This window comes from Salvelinus alpinus, chromosome 25 (genome assembly GCF_045679555.1).
Source record: "Salvelinus alpinus chromosome 25, SLU_Salpinus.1, whole genome shotgun sequence".
Classification (NCBI taxonomy): domain Eukaryota; kingdom Metazoa; phylum Chordata; class Actinopteri; order Salmoniformes; family Salmonidae; genus Salvelinus; species Salvelinus alpinus.
In genome coordinates, this window is record NC_092110.1 from 46560895 (window position 1) to 46586949 (window position 26055).

The following is a 26055-nucleotide window of genomic DNA, read 5'->3' on the forward strand; positions in this document are numbered from 1 at the left end:
CTCGCCATGGCTACTGAATGATGGTCCGCTCTTTCACCAGAGCTTTCTATGTTTGCTGCCATTCACAACTCCCATTACAATTCATCAGTACGACGGTGCTAACTGAAGATGCCAAGTGACTATCAATGAGGTCATTCTATTTTTATAGGCGTATGTATAGAATACAGGATAATGGCGCATCGTAAACTAGACATTAACAGCTTTTTGTGAAATTAGATTTCATTTTTAACGTGTTGTAATTATGTTAACTTAATTATGGGTCTATTTATATTGCCAGAATAGGAACACTGAGCCTCTTTCATGATACTGCCTTAAGACCAATAATTAAAATTTAAAATGTAAACTTAATGTAAATTTGACATTATGTAAAGACAACTGACATCCACATGAAAATAACAGCCTATACTTAACCCATGCATGCTTCTCCAACGAATACACTTGTATGCCCAAACACATTATTTTTAAACACATTTACAAACAAATGTTCTTTGTAAATGTAGGCCTCATTACATTAACCCAATTCATTGTAATGCTTTGTCTAATATATAGACTGTGGAAGCCAATGTTTTAGGCCAATTCAAAAGATTTGAATATGAGTAAAATGCATCTTTCTTATTAACCTGGGTGTCATGCAACACAAAACTCAGAGCACAAATACAGTGAGGATGGACAGTTGGAGAATTTTGCGTTTTTCAAATACCTGAAACAGTTTTTTCCTGCAATCTAGAACCATACTCATTATGCTTATCCCTTTACACTCATGGGAATTAGCCTGTATGGATAGGGGGCTAAATTAGCCTGTATGGATAGGGGGCTAAATTAGCCTGTATGGATAGGGGGCTAAATTAGCCTGTATGGATAGGGGGCTAAATTAGCCTGTATGGATAGGGGGCTAAATTAGCCTGTATGGATAGGGGGCTAAATTAGCCTGTATGGATAGGGGGCTAAATTAGCCTGTATGGATAGGGGGCTAAATTGGTCTATATGGATAGGGGGCTAAATTGGTCTATATGGATAGGGGGCTAAATTAAAAATGTTTCTTACAGAAGCAATATGAACAGCACATGCATAACCATGGTAGCAATTGAAAGAGAACAGTTTGGAGATTATGGGAAAGTTATGAGACCCAAAGATGAGTTCACAACAGTTCAACTGACACGACTGAATCCAAACATTACACTGTTGATTTTATGTGCATTTTACATTTACTGTACTTTTCCCCACATTTGTTGATAATGAAATCTGAAAATACTCTAGATACATTCAGTAACATAAGACTATTCCTGGAAAATGTGGGGTAGGTACAACTTAAGACAAAGAAATGACAACGGTTTGAGTGAGAGGACTAACTGATGTCTCCAAGTGGACAAACACACCTCTCCAAAGTGTGCACAGTTCCTAACTCATTTCAATGCACTTTTATGACCCAAAGAAGAGTGTTCAACTACAAGGTACTTTGTTGATCTCTCCTAGCTGTGCCGTTGAGGAACTAGAGCAGGAACACCTGTAGTTGTTTAGTTTGGAACACAACCCTGCATGCCCCGCCCTCACACAATTACTGTTGTTGTTTAGTTTGGAACACAACCCTGCATGCCCCGCCCTCACACAATTACTGTTGTTGTTTAGTTTGGAACACAACCCTGCATGCCCCGCCCTCACACAATTACTGTTGTTGTTTACGCAATCCAAGAATTGTCCGTTATAAATCTCAATCTGGTTCAAGTGGGCATCATTTAAAAGCTTGTTCTATTGCCAACATGACTAGCTAAGTTATAAAATACACTTTTACAGTGTTAGGCTTTCACAAGGCAATTCAGAGAAACCAATCTTGATGAGTATAGAAAGTATTCATTAGTACATTCAGGTGTGTGTTGCCGTGGTGAATTTCCTTCACAATAAACAAAAACAAGATCAATCTGTTGATGACTGTACATCAAACACAGGCTCAATCTGTTGATGACTGTCTATCAAACACAGGTCCAATCTGTTGATGACTGTACATCAAACACAGGCTCAATCTGTTGATGACTGTACATCAAACACAGGCTCAATCTGTTGATGACTGTACATCAAACACAGGCTCAATCTGTTGATGACTGTCTATCAAACACAGGCTCAATCTGTTGATGACTGTCTATCAAACACAGGCTCAATCTGTTGATGACTGTCTATCAAACACAGGCTCAATCTGTTGATGACTGTACATCAAACACAGGCTCAATCTGTTGATGACTGTACATCAAACACAGGTCCAATCTGTTGATGACTGTACATCAAACACAGGTCCAATCTGTTGATGACTGTCTATCAAACACAGGTTCAATCTGTTGATGACTGTACATCAAACACAGGTCCAATCTGTTGATGACTGTTTATCAAACACAGGTTCAATCTGTTGATGACTGTACATCAAACACAGGTTCAATCTGTTGATGACTGTCTATCAAACACAGGTTCAATCTGTTGATGACTGTACATCAAACACAGGTCCAATCTGTTGATGACTGTCTATCAAACACAGGCTCAATCTGTTGATGACTGTACATCAAACACAGGCTCAATCTGTTGATGACTGTACATCAAACACAGGCTCAATCTGTTGATGACTGTACATCAAACACAGGTTCAATCTGTTGATGACTGTACATCAAATACAGTGATCATAAACGTTGACATTGTGTATGACATGAGTTTTATGATTTGGAAAGTGAAGTACACATTTGGATTCCCGGGTGTATAACATCAAAGCGGTATTTATTATAATCTTCAACATCTCATCTTTCAAAATATACATCAAGTCCTCTTAACTTACAGCATTTATCTCACTCAGACAACAACACATTTGCTAAAGTTTCCCAATTAGCAGGAGGGATGAGGACAACTTCCTGTCAGGTGGTGCTCAAGTTCAGAACAGCTGTCAGTCAAAACCCCCATACAGAGCTGTGACCTGACCTGATGTATAACATGTTACTGGACAGCCTGACCTGATGTATAACATGTTACTGGACAGCCTGACCTGATGTATAACATGTTACTGGACAGCCTGACCTGATGTATAACATGTTACTGGACAGCCTGACCTGATGTATAACATGTTACTGGACAGCCTGACCTGATGTATAACATGTTACTGGACAGCCTGACCTGATGTATAACATGTTACTGGACAGCCTGACCTGATGTATAACATGTTACTGGACAGCCTGACCTGATGTATAACATGTTACTGGACAGCCTGACCTGATGTATAACATGTTACTGGACAGCCTGACCTGATGTATAACATGTTACTGGACAGCCTGACCTGATGTATAACATGTTACTGGACAGCCTGACCTGATGTATAACATGTTACTGGACAGCCTGACCTGATGTATAACATGTTACTGGACAGCCTGACCTGATGTATAACATGTTACTGGACAGCCTGACCTGATGTATAACATGTTACTGGACAGCCTGACCTGATGTATAACATGTTACTGGACAGCCTGACCTGATGTATAACATGTTACTGGACAGCCTGACCTGATGTATAACATGTTACTGGACAGCCTGACCTGATGTATAACATGTTACTGGACAGCCTGACCTGATGTATAACATGTTACTGGACAGCCTGACCTGATGTATAACATGTTACTGGACAGCCTGACCTGATGTATAACATGTTACTGGACAGACACTATATTCCCGTATTCGGGTATGAGTATAAAGGCATAATAAAAGTCAATTTTTCTGCATATCTAAGCTTACCTATTGATCTGCCTGTATCCTCCTGACTGGTGGTTCTTTACTCAAGAAACTAAATATGCTTCTCTGCATCTCTGCTAAATCTGAGTAAAAGATTGAAAGGAATGTGAGTCTTATTCAGTGCATGTAGATATTGATTGTTTTTCAAAAGTCTACCAGTAATTATATTAGCTAAGATAGAGAAAGCTAGCTACTCTAACTTTATAGCCTGAAATGGCTTCTGGGTAGCTAGTTATGAGTATGGGAGATAGGTTCCCAATCTGGGCTAGCTAAAGCCAACCTTATTTAATGGCTAGGGGGAGAATAGCATTACAGAGAAATAACAACAAAAATAAAAAAAACATTATTATTTGTTTTTAAACATTACAAATATGAAGGGGGCACATTTTTTAACCTTGATTTAAACTTGATGCAACTAGGCAGGTCAGTTTAGAACAAATTCTTATTTACAATGACGGCCTCGGAACAGTGGGTTAACTTCCTTGTTCAGGGGCAGAATGACAGATTTTTACCTTGTCAGCGCGGGGACTTGATCCAGCAACCTTTCGGTTACTGGCCCAACACTCTAACCACCAGGCTACCTGCCACCCCACACGCCCCTACGCTATGCCCCCTACGGGCATGACGCCTCTGCTTTCATATTCCATTTCATGAATTCATCACCTCTTTGTGGATGTGATTGGATGGGAGAAGGCAATGGCTTTGGCATGATTTCCTTTTCCTTTCACCAATCAACCCTTGTCAGATCAGTGATTTCTCCATGGAAAATGAAGGAAGGAAGGTGACACCTTGTGGCCAACTTGATATACTTCAGTATCACATGACAAACATTGACATTCATCTTTCGTCCCACTTTCTGATGTCATTATCTAAGATCCTGTCTCATTATCTAAGATCCTGTCTCATTATCTAAGATACTGTCTCATTAGCTATGATAATGTCTCTATCTATGATACCGTCTCAGTGTCTAATATACTGTCTCATTCTCTAAAATCCTGTCTTATTGTTTAAGCTCCTGTCTCATAATCTAAGATACTGTCTCATTATCTAAGATCCCGTCTCATTATCTAAGATCATGTCAAGATCCTGTCTCATTATCTAAGATCCTGTCTCATCTAATATCATGTCTCATTATCTACAATCATGTCTCATTATCTAAGATCCTGTCTCATTATCTAAGATCCTGTCTCATTATCTACAATCATGTCTCATTATCTAAGATCCTGTCTCATTATCTACAATCCTGTCTCATTATCTAATATCCTGTCTCATTATCTAATATCCTGTCTCATTATCTAATATCTTGTCTCATTATCTACAATCCTGTCTCATTATCTAAGATCCTGTCTCATTATCTAAGATCCTGTCAAGATCCTGTCTCATTATCTAAGATCCTGTCTCATTATCTAAGATCCTGTCTCATTATCTACAATCCTGTCTCATTATCTAAGATACTGTCTCATTATAAAAGATCCTGTCTCATTATCTAAGATACAGTCTCATTATCTACGATACCATCTAATTATCTAAGATCCTGTCATTATCTACAATCCTGTCTCATTATCTACAATCCTGTCTCATTATCTACAATCCTGTCTCATTATCTAAGATCCTGTCATTATCTACAATCCTGTCTCATTATCTACAATCCTGTCTCATTATCTACAATCCTGTCTCATTATCTAAGATCCTGTCATTATCTAAGATCCTGTCTCATTATCTACAATCCTGTCTCATTATCTACAATCCTGTCTCATTATCTAATATCCTGTCTCATTATCTAATATCCTGTCTCATTATCTAAGAAACTGTCTCATTATCTAATATCCTGTCTCATTATCTAATATCCTGTCTCATTATCTAATATCCTCTCTCATTATCTAAGATACAGTCTCATTTTCTAAGATACTGTCTCATTATAAAAAATACCGTCACATTTTGTAAGCCCCTGTCTCATTATCTAAGATCCTGTCAAGTTACTGTGTCATTATAAAAATTCCTGTCTCATTATCTAAGATACTGTCTCATTATCTACGATACCATCTAATTATCTAAGATCTTGTAAAGATACTGTCTCATTATCTAATATCCTGTCTCATTATCTAAGATCCTGTCTCATTACCTAATATCCTGTCTCATTATCTAATATCCTGTCTCATTACCTAAGATCCTGTCTCATTATCTAAGATACTGTCTCATTATCTAATATCCTGCCTCATTATCTAAGATACCGTCTCATTACCTAAGATACCATTTCATTATCTAAGATACCGCCTCATTATCTAAGATACCGTTTCATTATGTAAGTAAGATACTGTCTCATTATCTAAGATAGCGTCTCATTATCTAAGATAGCGTCTCATTATCTAAGATAGCGTCTGTTACGAATCCCTTTGGCCCGACAATCTAGGGGTGATGGTAATGGGACCCGTAACACAACTCATGCAAATTATTATAGTGACAACGTAACAGTGAGAACAAAAAATAACCACAGACAACTTAATTACCGTCAAACACTAAATGTTTATTTAAAAACACACGGTAAATGGGGGGAGCAGGAAAAGGGGCTGAGCGGGACCCAAGGAATGAAAGAATAATAATTCAAAACACCCCTAAGCTAGACTAGCCTACTTCACAAATAGCTAACTAACTAACCAAAAATACAGGGGGTGGTCCGCCCAGTTCTAACTAGTGTTTTTAACAGTATTTAACTACGGGTAGTGTAGCCCAAGGGCAACTTGTCTGGTTACCCCCTTTTCCCACCATCAAACAAACACTCAAACGCCATAACCAAAAACAATACTCACAGATGGGGACCAAGTGACATGTAGCTGCAAAACACACAAGCGATCTACAGACAGAAGGCATTTACAAAAGAGATTGAGCTGGGGAGAAAACAACTGACAGGGGTTTTAAACCAAGGGAAAGGGACTGTGATTGGGTAAGGGAAAAGGAGCAGGTGTCTTCTGATTAGCGACTGATTGATGACTGATTGGGGAATGATGATGGTCACCTGTGAGTAGCGGAGAAGGAGAGAAAAGAAATACACACAGGATACACACAGAACACTTGTATCCGTAACAGCGTCTCACGGACCTACGGTGTTTAATGTTAACACATGAAGATCCACAGGGTGGCAGTATAGACTAGGCCTACGTCATAAAATGCTTTCACAGCCTGAAGTGTTTGTTCTCCTTCCATGACGTGGAGTAGGCCTACCATAAAGAGTAGCCCACTGCTCTAGGTCTCCAAACCCGCCACTAGAGGGCAGTCAAAACCATAACAGCAGGTGAACTGCCATTCAAATGTGTTAACCTAGCACTCGGAGCGGCAACAGGCATCACATACGCAACAACCAAGCCTGAGGGATACAACAAACGTCATTTGAGGTTTTGAATTCCTGTTAGTCTATGTAGCTGACTTTAAGTGGACCTGCGTCGTTTTCCCATGTTAATGTGTGGAGCTTGTGCCTCTAACGTCATGTGGATCTGCCATCAATTAACTTCAGCTTGTTCTGGTCAGTAGACGGAACACAACGCGGTTAATCATTTCACTTTAGCCTCTATTCAACTGACCACGAAGCTGTCTCAACTACTACACGAGCTCGGTTTCAGTCTTTAACTGGTTAATAAAATATCAAAGTATAGATTGTCTGCATTTTATCTGAATTTCTTTGGCTGAGGCAGTTACACTGATGAGGTCTTAGAAGAATACGAACCTGCACGTAGCGTTGGACTGACTGCGTGTGTGTGTCATGTTTCACTGTAAACGTTCGTTTCCTGTCAGGCCGATAATGTCCTGCATTGACAACATTATATAAAACAAGAGTGACTATTTCTTCAGCACAACCTAATGTCGATATATAAAATACTGTTGATATTGATTATTTTAATTTTTGTGCCTATTTAATAGATTTAACCACTGTTGATGACATTCAGTCTGCATAATCGTTCTGACTCAAATATAACCCAATGTTTTCTGGATAATTAAATAGAGAGGTGTATATGCCTCTATAAATGAAGTTTGATTTGATTTATGCCTACTAATGTTAACGTGGACTTGAATCCAGGCAACAAAACAATGCACCAAATTCATAAATGGGCACCGACTTATTTATGAAACTATCTACTGGATTTAGTATGAATTTAGTTTGTCTTATTTTGTTAAAACATTTCTTTGTTAATTGTCGTTCTATAATGTATGCTTTATTATAATGATCAAATCAAATCCTATTGACTTTCCCGATTCATATAGGTAAGCCCTATAGGAATGTTTTTTCTATTCAGTAAAGGCTCCCAGTAATTTAAAGTAGCAACGTTTCGGCGTCACTGGGTCTTCTTCTGAGTCTTTACCTATGAATTTATCATGCTACTAATAATACTCAAAAATGAGAGTTGAGTGATACAGAATAAACGTGTAATTTAGCAGACAAATGCATGTCGTAACAGTTATTGGCTCCTGGCTGTCAGTCTGTCTGTTAGACAGGAAACACTGGTGGGTCTGTCTGTTAGACAGGAAACACTGGTGGGTCTGTCTGTTAGACAGGAAACACTGGTGGGTCTGTCTGTTAGACAGGAAACACCGGTGGGTCTGTCTGTTAGACAGGAAACACTGGTGGGTCTGTCTGTTAGACAGGAAACACTGGTGGGTCTGTCTGTTAGACAGGAAACACTGGTGGGTATGTCTGTTAGACAGGAAACACCGGTGGGTCTGTCTGTTAGACAGGAAACACTGGTGGGTCTGTCTGTTAGACAGGAAACACTGGTGGGTCTGTCTGTTAGACAGCAAACACTGGTGGGTATGTCTGTTAGACAGGAAAAACTGGTGGGTCTGTCTGTTAGACAGGAAACACCGGTGGGTCTGTCTGTTAGACAGGAAACACTGGTAGGTCTGTCTGTTAGACAGGAAACACTGGTGGGTCTGTCTGTTAGACAGGAAACACCGGTGGGTCTGTCTGTTAGACAGGAAACACTGGTGGGTCTGTCTGTCAGACAGGAAACACTGCTGGGTCTGTCTGTTACACAGGAAACACTGGTGGGTCTGTCTGTCAGACAGGAAACACTGGTGGGTCTGTCTGTTACACAGGAAACACTGGTGGGTCTGTCTGTCAGACAGGAAACACTGGTGGGTCTGTCTGTTACACAGGAAACACTGGTGGGTCTGTCTGTTAGACAGGAAACACCGGTGGGTCTGTCTGTCAGACAGGAAACACTGGTGGGTCTGTCTGTTACACAGGAAACACCGGTGGGTCTGTCTGTCTGTCTGTCTGTCTGTCTGTCTGTCGTTACAAAGGTGCTTTGATGTTGCTAGCTTGAGGTTCTGAAGGAATTGAATTGTGAACGATTTTCTTCCAACAAACGATTAAGAATATCTTCCTAGTGCAACATTTGCTAATTGGACCATATTTCAGACTTCTTAGCACGACCGGTACCAGCAGCATGCTGGACATTATGGATAATAATCACGAAAGCCAACTCTGTCTACTGGTAAGTGAAGCAAGCTACACTATATCTGCAAAAGTATGTGGACACCCCTTCAAAATAGTGGATTGGGCTGTCGTGTATAAAATCGAGCACACCGCCATGCAATCTCCATAGACAAACATTGTCAGTAGAATGGACTTACTGAAGAACTCAGTGACTTTCAATGTGGTACTGTTACAGGATGTCACCTTCACAACAAGTCAGTTCATCAAACTGCTGCACTTCTAGAGCTGCCCCAGTCAACTGTAAGTGCTGTTATTATGAAGTGGAAACGTCTAGGAGCAACAACGGCTCAACCACAAAGTGGTAGGCCACACAAATTCACAGAACCGGACCGCCAAGTGCTGAAGCGTGTAAAAATGGTCTGTCCTCGGGTTCAACACTTCGTCAGGAGCTTCATGAAATGGGTTTCCATGGCCGAGAAGCCGCACACAAGCCTAAGATCACCATGCGCAATGCCACACGTCGGCTGGAGTGGTGTAAAGCTCATCGCCATTGGACTCTGGAGCAGTGGAAACACGTTCTCTGGAATGATGAATCACGCTTCACCATCTGGCAGTCAGACGGACGAATCTGGGAATGGCGGATGCCAGGAGAATGCTACCTGCTCCAGTCCATAGTGCACACTGTAAAGTTTGGTGGAGGAGGAATAATGGTCTGGGGCTGTTTTTCATGGTTCGGGCTAGGCACCTTAGTTCCTAGGTAAATCTTAATGTGACAGCATACAATGACATTCTAGATGATTCTGTGATTTCAACTTTGTGGCAACAGTTTGGGGAAGGCCCTTTCCTGTTTCAGCCTGATCATGCCCCTGTGCACAAAACGAGGTCCATACAGAAATGGTTTGTCGAGATCAGTGTGGAAGAACTTGACTGGCCTGCACAGAGCCCTGACCTCAACCCAATCGAACACCTTTGGGATGAATTGGAATGCCGACTGGTAGCCAGACACAATCGCCCAACATCAGTGCCCGACGCTTGTGGCTGAATGGATGCAAGTCCCCGCAGCAATGTTCCAACATCTAGTGGAAAGCCTTCCCAGAAGAGTGGAGGCTGTTATAGCAGCAATGTTCCAACATCTAGTGGAAAGCCTTCCCAGAAGAGTGGAGGCTGTTATAGCAGCAATGTTCCAACATCTAGTGGAAAGCCTTCCCAGAAGAGTGGAGGCTGTTATAGCAGCAATGTTCCAACATCTAGTGGAAAGCCTTCCCAGAAGAGTGGAGGCTGTTATAGCAGCAATGTTCCAACATCTAGTGGAAAGCCTTCCCAGAAGAGTGGAGGTTGTTATAGCAGCGAAGGAGGATTCAACTCTATATTAAAGCCCATGATTTTGGAATGAGATGTACGACAAGCAGGTGTCCACATACTTTTGGTCATGTAACGTAGCTAGCTAGCTAGTTAATTTAGCTGGCTAGAAAACAGATAGATACACACAGTCCTTGCTTGCAAATGTGCATAGCCTACCGGTGGGTGATTAACCTACAGACAAAAAAACGTTCATGCTTTTGCAAACTTTGCCAGAGTTGCTAGCTGGCTAATTGTTTTCCTCTTGGGTGTGGAGTTTACTATTGCAACCTTTTGAGGTGTGACTTTTGTAGGCAAGTGTTTGCACTGCAAGAGATCATGCAGATAATGGTGCTACGTTGCACCGCAGTAGGAGGGCTGTATTGTTGAACTTGTCAACTCAGCTACGTTGCACCACAGTAGGAGGCCTGTATTGTTGAACTTGTTAAATAAGCTACGTTGCACCGCAGTAGGAGGCCTGTATTGTTGAACTTGTTAAATCAGCTGCGTTGCACCGCAGTAGGGGACCTGTATTGTTGAACTTGTTAAATCAGCTGCGTTGCACCGCAGTAGGAGGCCTGTATTGTTGAACTTGTTAAATCAGCTGCGTTGCACCGCAGTAGGAGGCCTGTATTGTTGAACTTGTTAAATCAGCTGCGTTGCACCGCAGTAGGAGGCCTGTATTGTTGAACTTGTTAAATCAGCTACGTTGCACCGCAGTAGGGGACCTGTATTGTTGAACTTGTTAAATCAGCTGCGTTGCACCGCAGTAGGAGGCCTGTATTGTTGAACTTGTTAAATCAGCTGCGTTGCACCGCAGTAGGAGGCCTGTATTGTTGAACTTGTTAAATCAGCTACGTTGCACCACAGTAGGAGGCCTGTATTGTTGAACTTGTCAACTCAGCTACGTTGCACCGCAGTAGGAGGCCTGTATTGTTGAACTTGTCAACTCAGCTACGTTGCACCACAGTAGGAGGCCTGTATTGTTGAACTTGTTAAATCAGCTACGTTGCACCACAGTAGGAGGGCTGTATTGTTGAACTTGTCAACTCAGCTACGTTGCACCACAGTAGGAGGCCTGTATTGTTGAACTTGTTAAATAAGCTACGTTGCACCACAGTAGGAGGGCTGTATTGTTGAACTTGTCAAATCAGCTACGTTGCACCGCAGTAGGAGGCCTGTATTGTTGAACTTGTCAACTCAGCTACGTTGCACCACAGTAGGAGGCCTGTATTGTTGAACTTGTTAAATCAGCTACGTTGCACCACAGTAGGAGGGCTGTATTGTTGAACTTGTCAACTCAGCTACGTTGCACCACAGTAGGAGGCCTGTATTGTTGAACTTGTTAAATCAGCTACGTTGCACCACAGTAGGAGGGCTGTATTGTTGAACTTGTCAAATCAGCTACGTTGCACCGCAGTAGGAGGCCTGTATTGTTGAACTTGTTAAATCAGCTACGTTGCACCACAGTAGGGGGCCTGTATTGTTGAACTTGTTAAATCAGCTACGTTGCACCACAGTAGGGGGCCTGTATTGTTGAACTTGTTAAATCAGCTACGTTGCACCGCAGTAGGAGACCTGTATTGTTGAACTTGTTAAATCAGCTACGTTGCACCACAGTAGGGGGCCTGTATTGTTGAACTTGTTAAATCAGCTACGTTGCACCACAGTAGGAGGCCTGTATTGTTGAACTTGTTAAATCAGCTACGTTGCACCACAGTAGGAGGGCTGTATTGTTGAACTTGTCAAATCAGCTACATTGCACCACAGTAGGAGGCCTGTATTGTTGAACTTGTTAAATCAGCTACGTTGCACCACAGTAGGAGGGCTGTATTGTTGAACTTGTTAAATCAGCTACGTTGCACCGCAGTAAGAGGCCTATATTGTTGAACTTGTTAAATCAGCTACGTTGCACCGCAGTAAGAGGGCTGTATTGTTGAACTTGTTAAATCAGCTACGTTGCACCGCAGTAAGAGGCCTATATTGTTGAACTTGTTAAATCAGCTACGTTGCACCACAGTAGGAGGGCTGTATTGTTGAACTTGTTAAATCAGCTACGTTGCACCACAGTAGGAGGCCTGTATTGTTGAACTTGTTAAATCAGCTACGTTGCACCGCAGTAAGAGGCCTATATTGTTGAACTTGTTAAATCAGCTACGTTGCACCACAGTAGGAGGGCTGTATTGTTGAACTTGTTAAATCAGCTACGTTGCACCACAGTAGGAGGCCTGTATTGTTGAACTTGTTAAATCAGCTACGTTGCACCACAGTAGGGGGCCTGTATTGTTGAACTTGTTAAATCAGCTACGTTGCACCACAGTAGGAGGCCTGTATTGTTGAACTTGTTAAATCAGCTACGTTGCACCGCAGTAGGAGGCCTGTATTGTTGAACTTGTTCATGTAAATTAGAATTACATTTTACTCCTGTAACGTTCATAGCTGACTCCACTTGTAACTTGTAACTCAATATAGTAAAAACATACTTGTTGTAATCTACAATTAAATGAGAACACAAGCTATCTGATACTGACTGATCGAACAGCCTGGTATCAGAGCATTTCGTATGATTCTGTACTTAAATACTCCATTTAGTATGATATGTTACGTTTGGTATGGTTACATAAGACCGGTGGTTACTTAAGGGTGGTTGGTCGGGGTGGATGGGTGGGGGTATAAATGGGTGGGCGTATAATGTGAAACGTCTAGCAACTCAAAAGGTTGCAAGTTTGAATCTCATCACAACTTATGTTAATGAGACTTAGCGAGTCTGGCTTTAAACTGTGTTTAAGAGCATTTAGGCTCTTAACAGCCAATGAACATGTGGTTCTACAGCATCGTTCCATCGGTAATGATTTTCTGAGCATTAGAGCATATTTAGGGGGACACTTATTAACTTTACAAGTTAATAGAGCAACATCATGAAAGCTAAAAGCCCCATTGGCTACATAGGTCCTTGGAGGAATACACCACAAGCTGCCCGCGAATTCTGTCATATCTTGGGAAATTACGAAATTATTCATGACCAGAATTCCAATAAATTGTCATAATTCCAATAAATGATCAGTCCGTATAGCCCAGAGCTCAACAGCTGTAGTAATTAACGGACCTCCATGTGTTGTGACTACAGCCACTGGCATTAGTGATTGAAATGTCTCCACTGAAACAACAGTTAATAGTTAATATATTATCAGCCGAGACGCGATATAGTTTCTTATTAAAGCCCATGAGAGTAGCCTAACCTACACTTTAACCTTCCGCGCTGACTGCACGGTATACATGTCTGAGTTCATCGAGGCTTCAATTTCGATACAATCTCAAGTTAATCTACGGCCTACTTGACTATATTCGGGCCCTGGCATCCACAATAACCATAGCCATCTGAAATCAAATAAAAGTATAACCCTATAAAATATATATATATATATTCTGTAGGTAGGCCAATTGATGTTTCTTTCTCCGAAATAAACGTGTTAATGTCATTTCGATAAAATGGCCTACATGAGAGCGATATAAGCCGTATGAAAGGTAATGTTGTTATGTCTAGCATTAACGACAATAAAGGGTGGAAAAAATGTGTGAAAATTAGGTTGCTTTTTTATTTATTTTTACAAAATTGTCTTATTAGCCTATCCGTTGTTGAATATGAGGTTTCACAATAACATTGTAGGTACTCATACTTATAATATAATGATGATAATTATAACACATTATAGTAAATATCTATAGATCTATTAATTTAAAAAAATCTCAAACTCAAGCTCAGCTATATATTCCTATGACGGCCCATCCAGGCCTGCTCGCTACTTGATCAACTCTTACCTGTCCGGTGGAGGTTAGAATTCACCTTTTTGGGCTATTAGGTCATGTTAATGAATGAGAGCGATATAAGCCGTATGAAAGGTAATGTTGTTAAATGAATGAGGGCGATATAAGCCGTATGAAAGGTAATGTTATTAAATTAACGAGGGCGCTATAAGCACTCATAGGCCTACCTTTATTCCCAAACAAACAAGGTTTCGATTTTCGTCAGGTCATTGGCGACTTTTTTCGGCCCTGCCCCCCACTAAAGGATGTACGTTTGATCACACTTGCCTGGCGATATAAGAGGTACCGTATTGCAAAGAATATGTATAATATATGCTTGCTATAGTCAGTCTGCTATGAGGATTATATTTTCCTTTTCTGCATTATGCCTCATTATCACGCTGTTGGGATTTCTAAATGAGTCTTCATTTATCCAAGGGCCTGGACTTCTGATGTTAAAAGCTTGTTTCCGCTTTAGAAAACTGAGAGGGAATCTAATATCACATAAACATACAGTCATAGTAATTAGAAGTAATAACAACATACAGTCATAGTAATTAGAAGTAATAACAACATACAGTCATAGTAATTAGAGGTAATAACAACATACAGTCATATTAATTAGAAGTAATAACAACATACAGTCATATTAATTAGAAGTAATAACAACATACAGTCATATTAATTAGAAGTAATAACAACATACAGTCATATTAATTAGAAGTAATAACAACATACAGTCATATTAATTAGAAGTAATAACAACATACAGTCATATTAATTAGAAGTAATAACAACATACAGTCATATTAATTAGAAGTAATAACAACATACAGTCATATTAATTAGAAGTAATAACAACATACAGTCATATTAATTAGAAGTAATAACAACATACAGTCATATTAATTAGAAGTAATAACAACATACAGTCATAGTAATTAGAAGTAATAACAACATACAGTCATATTAATTAGAAGTAATAACAACATACAGTCATATTAATTAGAAGTACTAACAACATACAGTCATAGTAATTAGAGGTAATAACAACATACAGTCATATTAATTAGAAGTACTAACAACATACAGTCATAGTAATTAGAGGTAATAACAACATACAGTCATAGTAATTAGAAGTAATAACAACATACAGTCATAGTAATTAGAAGTACTAACAACCTCACAACAAGATGGGAACATCACGTTGACAGATCTCTCTTCAGAAACCACAGGCATTCCCTGTCAGCGGTCTTGGCGTGGGGAAGGGTCTGAGGAGACAGGAGGAAACCTAGAGGTCTGAGGAGACAGGAGGAAACCTAGAGGTCTGAGGAGACAGGAGGAAACCTAGAGGTCTGAGGAGACAGGAGGAAACCTAGAGGTCTGAGGAGACAGGAGGACACCTAGAGGTCTGAGGAGACAGGAGGAAACCTAGAGGTCTGAGGAGACAGGAGGAAACCTAGAGGTCTGAGGAGACAGGAGGAAACCTAGAGGTCTGAGGAGACAGGAGGAAACCTAGAGGTCTGAGGAGACAGGAGGACACCTAGAGGTCTGAGGAGACAGGAGGAAACCTAGAGGTCTGAGGAGACAGGAGGAAACCTAGAGGTCTGAGGAGACAGGAGGACACCTAAAGGTCTGAGGAGACAGGAGGACACCTAGAGGTCTGAGGAGACAGGAGGAAACCTAGAGGTCTGAGGAGACAGGAGGACACCTAGAGGTCTGAGGAGACAAGAGGAAACCTAGAGGTCTGAGGAGACAGGAGGAAACCTAGAGGTCTGAGGAGACAGGAGGACACCTAGAGGTCTGAGGAGACAGGAGGACACCTAGAGGTCTGAGGAGACAGGAGGAAACCTAGAGGTCTGAGGAGACAGGAGGAAACCTAGAGGTCTGAGGAGACAGGAGGAAACCTAGAGGTCTGAGGAGACAGGAGGAAACCTAGAGGTCTGAGGATACAGGAGGAAACCTAGAGGTCTGAGGAGACAGAAGGACACCTAGAGGTCTGAGGAGACAGGAGGAAACCTAGAGGTCTGAGGAGACAGGAGGAAACCTAGAGGTCTGAGGAGACAGGAGGAAACCTAGAGGTCTGAGGAGACAGGAGGACACCTAGACACGTCAGGATGGAGCACCAGAAATACTATGTCATAGAAGCTTTGACATATTTTTAATAAGCATTTTATTGATATTATAGGCTACGCTTTAATGGATAAAGTACTGTCATCCTCAAACGTGTAGGCTAAACAGCACTGGTTTCATTATACATTAATTTGGTGTGATAGGCTATATTCAGGGTTATTCAGTTATCTTTGCAGAATGAGCCAAAAAATCAGCCGAGAAAACACGACTAGGCTATTTGGTTTCATATGAAGCTATTGTAGCTAAATGACTTTCTGCACGTCGTCTCCAACTCTATTCCTGCTTCTGCTAAATCCGCACGCCAGGTACATGAGAGAACTCATTGGCAGGTGTACTCTTCCAATCAGCGCAATCTATAATAGCATTGCTGCGCTTGCGCACATCTCAGTCCTCCGGGTTCCAAAACGTTGATTTGTCCTCGTTTCCTCCCGGTGCGCGTGCATGGATCTCACCTCCCTAACGCAAGGTGCTTGAGGTTCCCGCTCAGAACCTCGGTCCGGGGGGCTCTACCGTAACCGTTGATGCTCACTATGACTTTTTGAGGGAACCGTTTTGACTGGAACAAACAGGAATTTACAAGATTCTGTTTTATTCTGGATTTCACTACCTGAAGTGAGGAAGATGTTTTCGTCGGTGAATAAACGTTGTTTTATGATAGAATCATTGGTGGCCAAAGAAAACCCTCAAACCACGGAAGATCCCATCCGACCGATGGCCCTGACTTATTCTAACTCCACTGACGCTTTCATGAACGGGTACCAGAGTCCCACCGGCAGATCTCTGTATCAGAACCCGGAGCTGGTGTTCCCTGAGTCGATCAACCACCCCGGGCTGACCATGAACCCCCACCAGCTAGGAGGGTGCCACCTACAACACACTGCACACTTCTTTGGGACGCAACACCGAGACCCACTCAACTTCTACCCATGGGATTTACGAAACAGGTTCTTCGGATACAGATTTCAAGGTAAAGGATTGGAAAGAGAGAGTGTGTGTGTGTGTGTGTGTTAAAATTACATTGAATCATTTCTCAGTCTTAATACTTAGGCCTATCAATAATTATAGCTAATGTCAAGCAAATCAAGTTCTGGGTTAATGGATAAATGAATGCCTCTGGCTGGTTTGCTTGTACTTTTGACAATAAGGACTAAACTGTGACCTACACTGCAGAGATGTCAATTTATCAGACTAATGATTGACAACAATTAGGCTGCAATAATGGCGGGGTTAATCATTCATTTTCATGTATCAGTTAATGTTTGTCTTTATTACAAAATGATTGTGGTGTTATGGGACTACGATGCATAGGCTTTATAACTCAACTTTTTTCAGCCACAGGTGAACATAAACAATACCTAGAGTGGATATGAGATAGAGTGCTTATGGAAAACATTTCCACTAGAGTGGATATGAGATAGAGTACTTATGAAAAACATTTCCACGTTCCATTTTCCCCCTTGGCTACACTTTGGTAAAGGGAAAGCGTCAATCAGATAGTGGGGATGTTTATGTTGCTAGTTGAACTCCTTGCCTTCAGCCATTTCAGCCTATATTGTCATACTAGCAACAAATTAACAAACAAACTGTTACAACAGGAAAAATAAGAGGTATGGAACGATAAGGTTGTGGTATTATTATTAATATGTATACTGTCAAAGTTATATTCAATGTAGATATTGGGGCCTATATGGTCCTTAAGCGGTTCATACAGGGCATTCGGAAAGTATTCAGACCCCTTTACTTTTTCAACATTTTGTTCAATTACAGCCTTATTCTAAAATTTATTAAATATTTTTTTCCCTGGGCAATCTACACACAATAGCCCATAATGACAAAGCAAAAACACTTTTGTGAAATGTTTTGTCATTATGGGATATTGTGTGTAGATTAATAAGGAAAAAACCCCGATTGAATCCGTTTTAGAATAAGGCTGTAATGTAATACAATGTGGAAAAAGTCAAGGGGTCTGAATACTTTCCGAATGCCCTGTATGGTCCTAAAGTGGCCTACATGGTACCAACGCGCCTTTAGCTCCGCTTCAGGCTTTATAATGTAATCCAACTTTACAAAACGAAACAAGCAATATTTGTTCATTCTGCAGAACACATCAAATTGCTGATGAGTAATAATAGGAAACTCGACATGACAAAGTGAAGGTAAATTGTGTTATTGACCGTTTTCATCTCCTGTTACCTCGTTTCGGCACACGTTTGGCGTGCACTTGTGGTGCATCAAATATCAGTTATAAGCAGAGCAAATATTCCATTAAGGTGACAGGTAATTACATTCAACATTAAGAGCATTAAAAAGCAATGCTAAACATCAACATCACTCCATTTGGAAAATGTGATGGCATGTCAGAAACTTCAGTTTGCATTATAATGTTGATATTAGTGTATTTGTATAACATTATACATGTATTATAGGCTAATCCAATTAAATGTGATTAGGCTATGATAGAATATGTAGGAGTCTGTCGTTTTTATTCAAAGTTTAGGCTACTAGGGTCCAGATTAATGGAGCGCAAACCTAAACCGGTCTATTTCCCCACGGCTGGAAAGGTTTCCCGGCACACACCGGGCCACAAGGCAATCTGTAAAGGAAATATTGTCTTTGTTACGCGGTCAACCCCACTGCGAATTTATCCAAACCAAACCACTATCTTATCTAAGTGAGTGCGAAAATCGTAATTATTTTTTTCCCAAACGTTCAAACCAGAATTTTGTTTCAGAATCTAGCCAGATTTTTTTAGGTTGTAAAAAAAATAAACTTTTTAGACTCGACTAATTTAATATGTTTACAATAATTTAACGTATTGGCCTAATTTTAATTTATGATGAAAGATTAATGTCATTATTCTCAATATAAAGTAGACTAATAATATTGTTAATTTATGAAAAATATTTGTCACACAGTCCTATTTGGAACGATATCAAATTGACAGTTTAAATTGATCCCTACGTCGATATGGACTCTGCACATGCAAACGAGTTCTATAAAGTCTTCATAGACTCCTTCAAACTACATAAAGAGTTTAGAAACTAACCTCAAACCAAAAGGGCAAATAATAATTTGAATTAGTCTAAGATCAAATCAAATGAAATGTATTTATATAGCCCATCTTACATCAGCTGATATCTCAAAGTGCTGTACAGAAACCCAGCCTAAAACCCCAAACAGCAAGCAATGCAGGTGTAGAAGCACGGGATCCCTCTCTGCCTTGTGCCGTGTTCGTTTCCGCCTCATTGCAGAGCAAAACGCTCCTGGTGTTGCTATGTGTTCTAATTGCGTCAATCAATTCAATTCAATTCAAGGGGCTTTATTGGCATGGGAAACATGTTAACATTACCAAAGCAAGTGAAGTAGATAATATACAAAAGTGAAATAAACAATAAAAATGAACAGTAAACATTACACTCACAGAAGTTCCAAAGGAATAAAGACATTACAAATGTCATATTATGTGTATATACAGTGTTGTAACGATGTACAGGTAATTACTTTCAACAGTAAGAGCATTAAAAAGAATGCTCAACATCACTCAATCTAAACCGCAGTGTGATTCTCCCTCTCTCTCCGTCTCGGTCATCACTAGTTAACACAGCCACATAAACGATATAGCCAATTTTGACTTTGTGGATGTGGAAACCCCCCCTCTCTCTGCCCCCAGGAAACGATGTTTCTCAAGAAAGCCTGCTCCTCCACCGCCCATTCGCCCGAAAACCCAAGCGCATCCGCACAGCCTTCTCCCCGTCGCAGCTCTTGCGGCTTGAGCGGGCGTTCGAGAATAATCATTACGTAGTAGGAGCTGAGAGGAAACAGCTGTCCAACAGTCTGAGTCTGTCTGAAACACAGGTGAGATACGCTACTAAAATACCCTACATGAAATATGTATATGACACACAGTTCAGGAATAGGCCTATATAAATTCATTTAAATAAATTCCAGCACAAACTCATTCGGAGTTGATAAATTCATGTCAGGAGGCACGCTTCTTAATTAAAATAAAATATCTTGAATAACTTTTAATTAAACTTGTTATAAATAAAGAATATGATTGTATGTTTTTTCAAAATACGAGTGATGGGACCCTTTAGTGTTGTGTTGCATGGTGTTCTGTTGCATGGCGTTCTGTTGCATGGTGTTCTGTTGCATGGCGTTCTGTTGCATGGTGTTCTGTTGTGTTGCATGGCGTTGTGTTGCATGGCGTTGTGTTGTGTTGCATGGCGTTGTGTTGCATGGCGTTCTGTTGCATGGTGTTCTGTTGCATGGCGTTCTGTTGCATGGCGTTCTGTTGCATGGCGTTCTGTTGCATGGCGTTGTGTTGCATGGCGTTCTGTTGCATGGTGTTCTGTTGCATGGCGTTCTGTTGCATGGTGTTCTGTTGCATGGCGTTGTGTTGCATGGCGTTCTGTTGTGTTGCATGGCGTTGTGTTGCATGGCGTTGTGTTGTGTTGCATGGCGTTGTGTTGCATGGCGTTGTGTTGCATGGTGTTCTGTTGCATGGCGTTCTGTTGCATGGTGTTCTGTTGCATGGCGTTGTGTTGCATGGCGTTGTGTTGTGTTGCATGGCGTTGTGTTGCATGGCGTTGTGTTGCATGGCGTTCTGTTGCATGGTGTTCTGTTGCATGGCGTTGTGTTGCATGGCGTTGTGTTGTGTTGCATGGCGTTGTGTTGCATGGCGTTCTGTTGCATGGCGTTCTGTTGCATGGTGTTCTGTTGCATGGCGTTGTGTTGCATGGCGTTGTGTTGTGTTGCATGGCGTTGTGTTGCATGGCGTTGTGTTGCATGGCGTTCTGTTGCATGGTGTTCTGTTGCATGGCGTTGTGTTGCATGGCGTTGTGTTGTGTTGCATGGCGTTGTGTTGCATGGCGTTGTGTTGTGTTGCATGGCGTTCTGTTGTGTTGCATGGCGTTGTGTTGTGTTGCATGGCGTTCTGTTGTGTTGCATGGCGTTGTGTTGCATGGCGTTCTGTTGTGTTGCATGGCGTTCTGTTGCATGACGTTGTGTTGCATGGCGTTGTGTTGCATGACGTTGTGTTGCATGGTGTTGTGTTGCATGGTGTTGTGTTGCATGGTGTTCTGTTGCATTGTGGGGTAACATCTCACAAGAACTGGCAAATCTGGTGCAGTCCATGAGGAGGAGATGCACTGCAGTACTTAATGCAGCTGGTGGCCACACCAGATACTGACTGTTACTTTTGATTTTGACCCCCCCTTTGTTCAGGGACACATTATTCCATTTCTGTTAGTCACATGTCTGTGGAACTTGTTCAGTTTATGTCTCAGTTGTTGAATCTTCTTATGTTCATACAAATATTTACACATGTTAAGTTTGCTGAAAATATACGCAGTTGACAGTAAGAGGACGTTTCTTCTTTTGCTGAGTTTAGTTTGCTAATCTAGTTTGTTAATCTAGGCTGCTAATCTAGCCGTCTGAACAAAAAATATATATCTAATTTCTATCTAATTTAGTTACAGCACAAAGCATCAATCTACAGTGAAATAGTGACACATACAGTCTACAGTGAAATAGTGACACATACAGTCTACAGTGAAATAGTGACACGTACACTGCATTCGGGAAGTATTCAGACCGCTTGACTTTTTCCTCATTTTCTTACGTTACAACCTTACTCTAAAATTGATTAAGTCGTTTTTCCCTTATCAATCTACACATAATTCCCCATAATGACAAAGCAAAAACGGATTTTTTGCACATTTATTAAACATAAAAAACTGAAATATCAAATTTACATAAGTATTCAGACCCTTTACTCTGGTCTGATGAAACCAAGATTGAACTCTTTGGACTGAATGCCAAGCGTCACCTCTGGAGGAAACCTGGCACCATCCCTACGGTGAAGCATGGTGGTGGCAGCATCATGCTGTGGGGATGTTTTTCAGCGGCAGGGACAGGGAGACTAGTCAGGATCGAGGGAAAGATGAATGGAGCAGGGTACAGAGAGATCCTTGATGAAAACCTGCTCCAGAGCGCACAGTACCTCAGACTGGGGTAAAGGTTCACCTTCCAACAGGACAATGACCCTAAGCATACAGCCAAGACAACGCAGGAATATGTTCGGGACAAGTCTCTGAATGTCCTTGAGTGGCCCAGCCAGAGCCCGGACTTGAACCTGATCGGACATCCCTGGAGAGACCTGAAAATATCTGTGCAGCGATGCTCCCCATCCAACCTGACAGAGCTTGAGAGGATCTGCAGAGAAGAATGGGAGAAACTCCCCAAACACAGGTGTGCCAAGCTTGTAGTGTCATACCCAAGAAGACCTGAGGCTGTAATCGCTGCCAAAGATGCTTCAACAAAGTAATGAATAAAGGGTCTGAATACTTATGTAAATGTGATATCTGTTTTAAAAATGTTAATACATTTACAAACATTTTTCTAAAATCTGTTTTTCTGTATTGTGTTGAGATTGATGAATTAATAAAAAAAACATACATTTTAGAATAAGGCTGTAATGTAACTAAATGTGGAAAAAGTCAAGGGGTCTGAATACTTTCCAAATGTACTGTATAAACAGTAGATTCTCCTAATAATAAATCCTATCCTGAAAAACGAGCGACAGATCCCTAGCGACAGCATCCTAGCGACAGCTCTCTAGTGAACAGTGGAAGAGTATCACAATGTCAAGTTAATCATTTGGTTTCACCAAAGGAATTATTATTAGGAGAATCTAACAGGCCACTATCGCAATAAAGGACGAATAGGGCTGTCATCTAAGAAATATTGTTGTTGAAATAGTATATGGTTGTTGAACGCAAAAAACGTAATAATTTCCTATTCATTAATGGTTAAGTATGGCTTAACTGCAAGCAACCTAACTTTGTGAGGATATCACGGTGAAAGGAATCTGCACTCACATCAATAGGATCCTAATTACAACATGAGTGTTGCTTGTAAACTTGTTAGGGTTGGGTGTTGCTTGTAAACTTGTTAGGGTTGGGTGTTGCTTGTAAACTTGTCAGGATTGAGTGTTGCTTGTAAACTTGTCAGGGTTGAGTGTTGCTTGTAAACTTGTTAGGGTTGGGTGTTGCTTGTAAACTTGTCAGGTTTGAGTGTTGCTTGTAAACTTGTCAGGGTTGAGTGTTGCTTGTAAACTTGTCAGGGTTGAGTGTTGCTTGTAAACTTGTTAGGGTTGAGTGTTGCTTGTAAACTTGTCAAGGTTGAGTGTTGCTTGTAAACTTGTCAGGGTTGGGTGTTGCTTGTAAACTTGTCAGGGTTGAGTGTTGCTTGTATGACGACTAATACTTCAGAATGAAGTGAGAGCATGAGCTTCTGGGCCTGAGTAACAGGCAGTTTACTTTGGGCACCTCATTCATCAAAACTTCCGAATACTGCCCCCTAGCCCGAGGAAACTGTCCAATAAAATACAACCTTCTCCGTCTTCGTCCCCAGGTGAAGGTATGGTTCCAGAACATAGATGTCTCTAATGTCTCTGTCTTCCTCCCAGGTGAAGGTATGGGTCCAGAACATAGATGTCCCTGTCTTCCTCCCAGGTGAAGGTATGGGTCCAGAACATAGATGTCTCTAATGTCTCTGTCTTCCTCCCCAGGTGAAGGTATGGGTCCAGAACATAGATGTCTCTAATGTCTCTGTCTTCCTCCCAGGTGAATGTATGGTTCCAGAACATAGATGTCCCTGTCTTCCTCCCCAGGTGAAGGTATGGTTCCAGAACATAGATGTCCCTGTCTTCCTCCCCAGGTGAAGGTATGGTTCCAGAACATAGATGTCTCTAATGTCTCTGTCTTCCTCCCAGGTGAAGGTATGGTTCCAGAACATAGATGTCTCTAATGTCCCTGTTTTCCTCCCCAGGTGAAGGTATGGTTCCAGAACAGGAGGACAAAGTACAAGAGACAGAAGATGGAGGGGCCTGACTGTCACCAGAAGAAGAAAGGAAACCACCACATCAACAGATGGAGGCTTGTCACTAAGCAGGGCATCTCCGAGGACATCGACGTCGGACTGGACTAAGACCCCAACCCTGGCCCTATGGCCTACCCCCTGGACGCCCCTTTACCCCCCCCCTCCTTAAACCCTGGCATGTGTCCCCTTTTGGAACACAAGAGGACCAACGTAAACGCTAGTTATTATGTAAAGTTATGAAGTATAATGACATGTTACAAGAAAAACAGAATTTTATGTTACTTGACTTGCATCCATCCTACATAATGATCTCATGTCTGATCTATGTAGGTGGTGTTCCATCCTACAGCTTCTCTGATCTATGTAGGTGGTGTTCCATCCTACAGCTTCTCTGATCTATGTAGGTGGTGTTCCATCCTACATAATGATCTCATGTCTGATCTATGTAGTTGGTGTTCCATCCTACATAATGATCTCATGTCTGATCTATGTAGGTGGTGTTCCATCCTACAGCTTCTCTGATCTCATGTCTGATCTAGATGGTGTTCCTTCCAGACTACATTGTTCCTTCCAGACTACATTGCCGACACATTCCAGACATCTAGTCAGACAGGACAGCACCATGATCATCTAGTCAGACAGGACAGCACCATGATCATCTAGTCAGACAGGACAGCACCATGATCATCTAGTCAGACAGGACCAGCACCATGATCATCTAGTCAGACAGGGACAGCACCATGATCAACTAGTCAGACAGGACCGGCACCATGATCATCTAGTCAGACAGGACAGCACCACGATCATCTAGTCAGACAGGACAGCACCACAATCATCTAGTCAGACAGGACAGCACCACAATCATCTAGTCAGACAGGACAGCACCATGATCATCTAGTCAGACAGGACAGCACCATGATCATCTAGTCAGACAGGACAGCACCATGATCATCTAGTCAGACAGGACAGCACCATGATCATCTAGTCAGACAGGACAGCACCATGATCATCTAGTCAGAGAGGACAGCACCATGATCATCTAGCCAGACAGGACCAGCACCATGATCATCTAGTCAGACAGGACAGCACCATGATCATCTAGTCAGACAGGACCAGCACCATGATCATCTAGTCAGAGAGGACAGCACCATGATCATCTAGTCAGACAGGACAGCACCATGATCATCTAGTCAGACAGGACAGCACCATGATCATCTAGTCAGACAGGACAGCACCATGATCATCTAGTCAGACAGGACCAGCACCATGATCATCTAGTCAGACAGGACAGCACCATGATCATCTAGTCAGACAGGACAGCACCATGATCATCTAGCCAGACAGGACCAGCACCATGATCATCTAGTCAGACAGGACCAGCACCATGATCATCTAGTCAGACAGGACAGCACCATGATCATCTAGTCAGACAGGACAGCACCATGATCATCTAGCCAGACAGGACCAGCACCATGATCATCTAGTCAGACAGGGACAGCACCATGATCATCTAGTCAGACAGGACAGCACCATGATCATCTAGTCAGACAGGACAGCACCATGATCATCTAGTCAGACAGGGACATCACCATGATCATCTAGTCAGACAGGGACAGCACCATGATCATCTAGTCAGACAGGACAGCACCATGATCATCTAGTCAGACAGGACCAGCACCATGATCATCTAGTCAGACAGGACAGCACCATGATCA

At 41.6% G+C, this 26055-nt stretch overlaps 1 protein-coding gene across 3 annotated transcripts; it reads left to right on the plus strand.

Annotated features, from left to right (window-relative positions):
• Positions 1 to 16894: 16894 nt before the first annotated feature.
• On the plus strand, positions 16895 to 25643 carry LOC139554039 (homeobox protein EMX1-like). 3 transcript variants are annotated; one of them, XM_071366940.1, is made up of 5 exons: positions 16895 to 17423; positions 20127 to 20311; positions 23928 to 23979; positions 24132 to 24184; positions 24290 to 25643. In XM_071366940.1, the coding sequence occupies exons 1-5, from the start codon at positions 17078 to 17080 to the stop codon at positions 24446 to 24448; spliced, it is 795 nt and encodes a 264-aa protein (XP_071223041.1). In that variant the 5' UTR covers positions 16895 to 17077; the 3' UTR covers positions 24449 to 25643. The 3 variants fall into 3 exon arrangements, with proteins under 3 accessions (XP_071223041.1, XP_071223043.1, XP_071223042.1); XM_071366942.1 differs by having other exon boundaries at positions 24085 to 24184; positions 24290 to 24423; XM_071366941.1 differs by lacking the exons at positions 23928 to 23979; positions 24132 to 24184 and having other exon boundaries at positions 24290 to 25642.
• Positions 25644 to 26055: the final 412 nt, after the last annotated feature.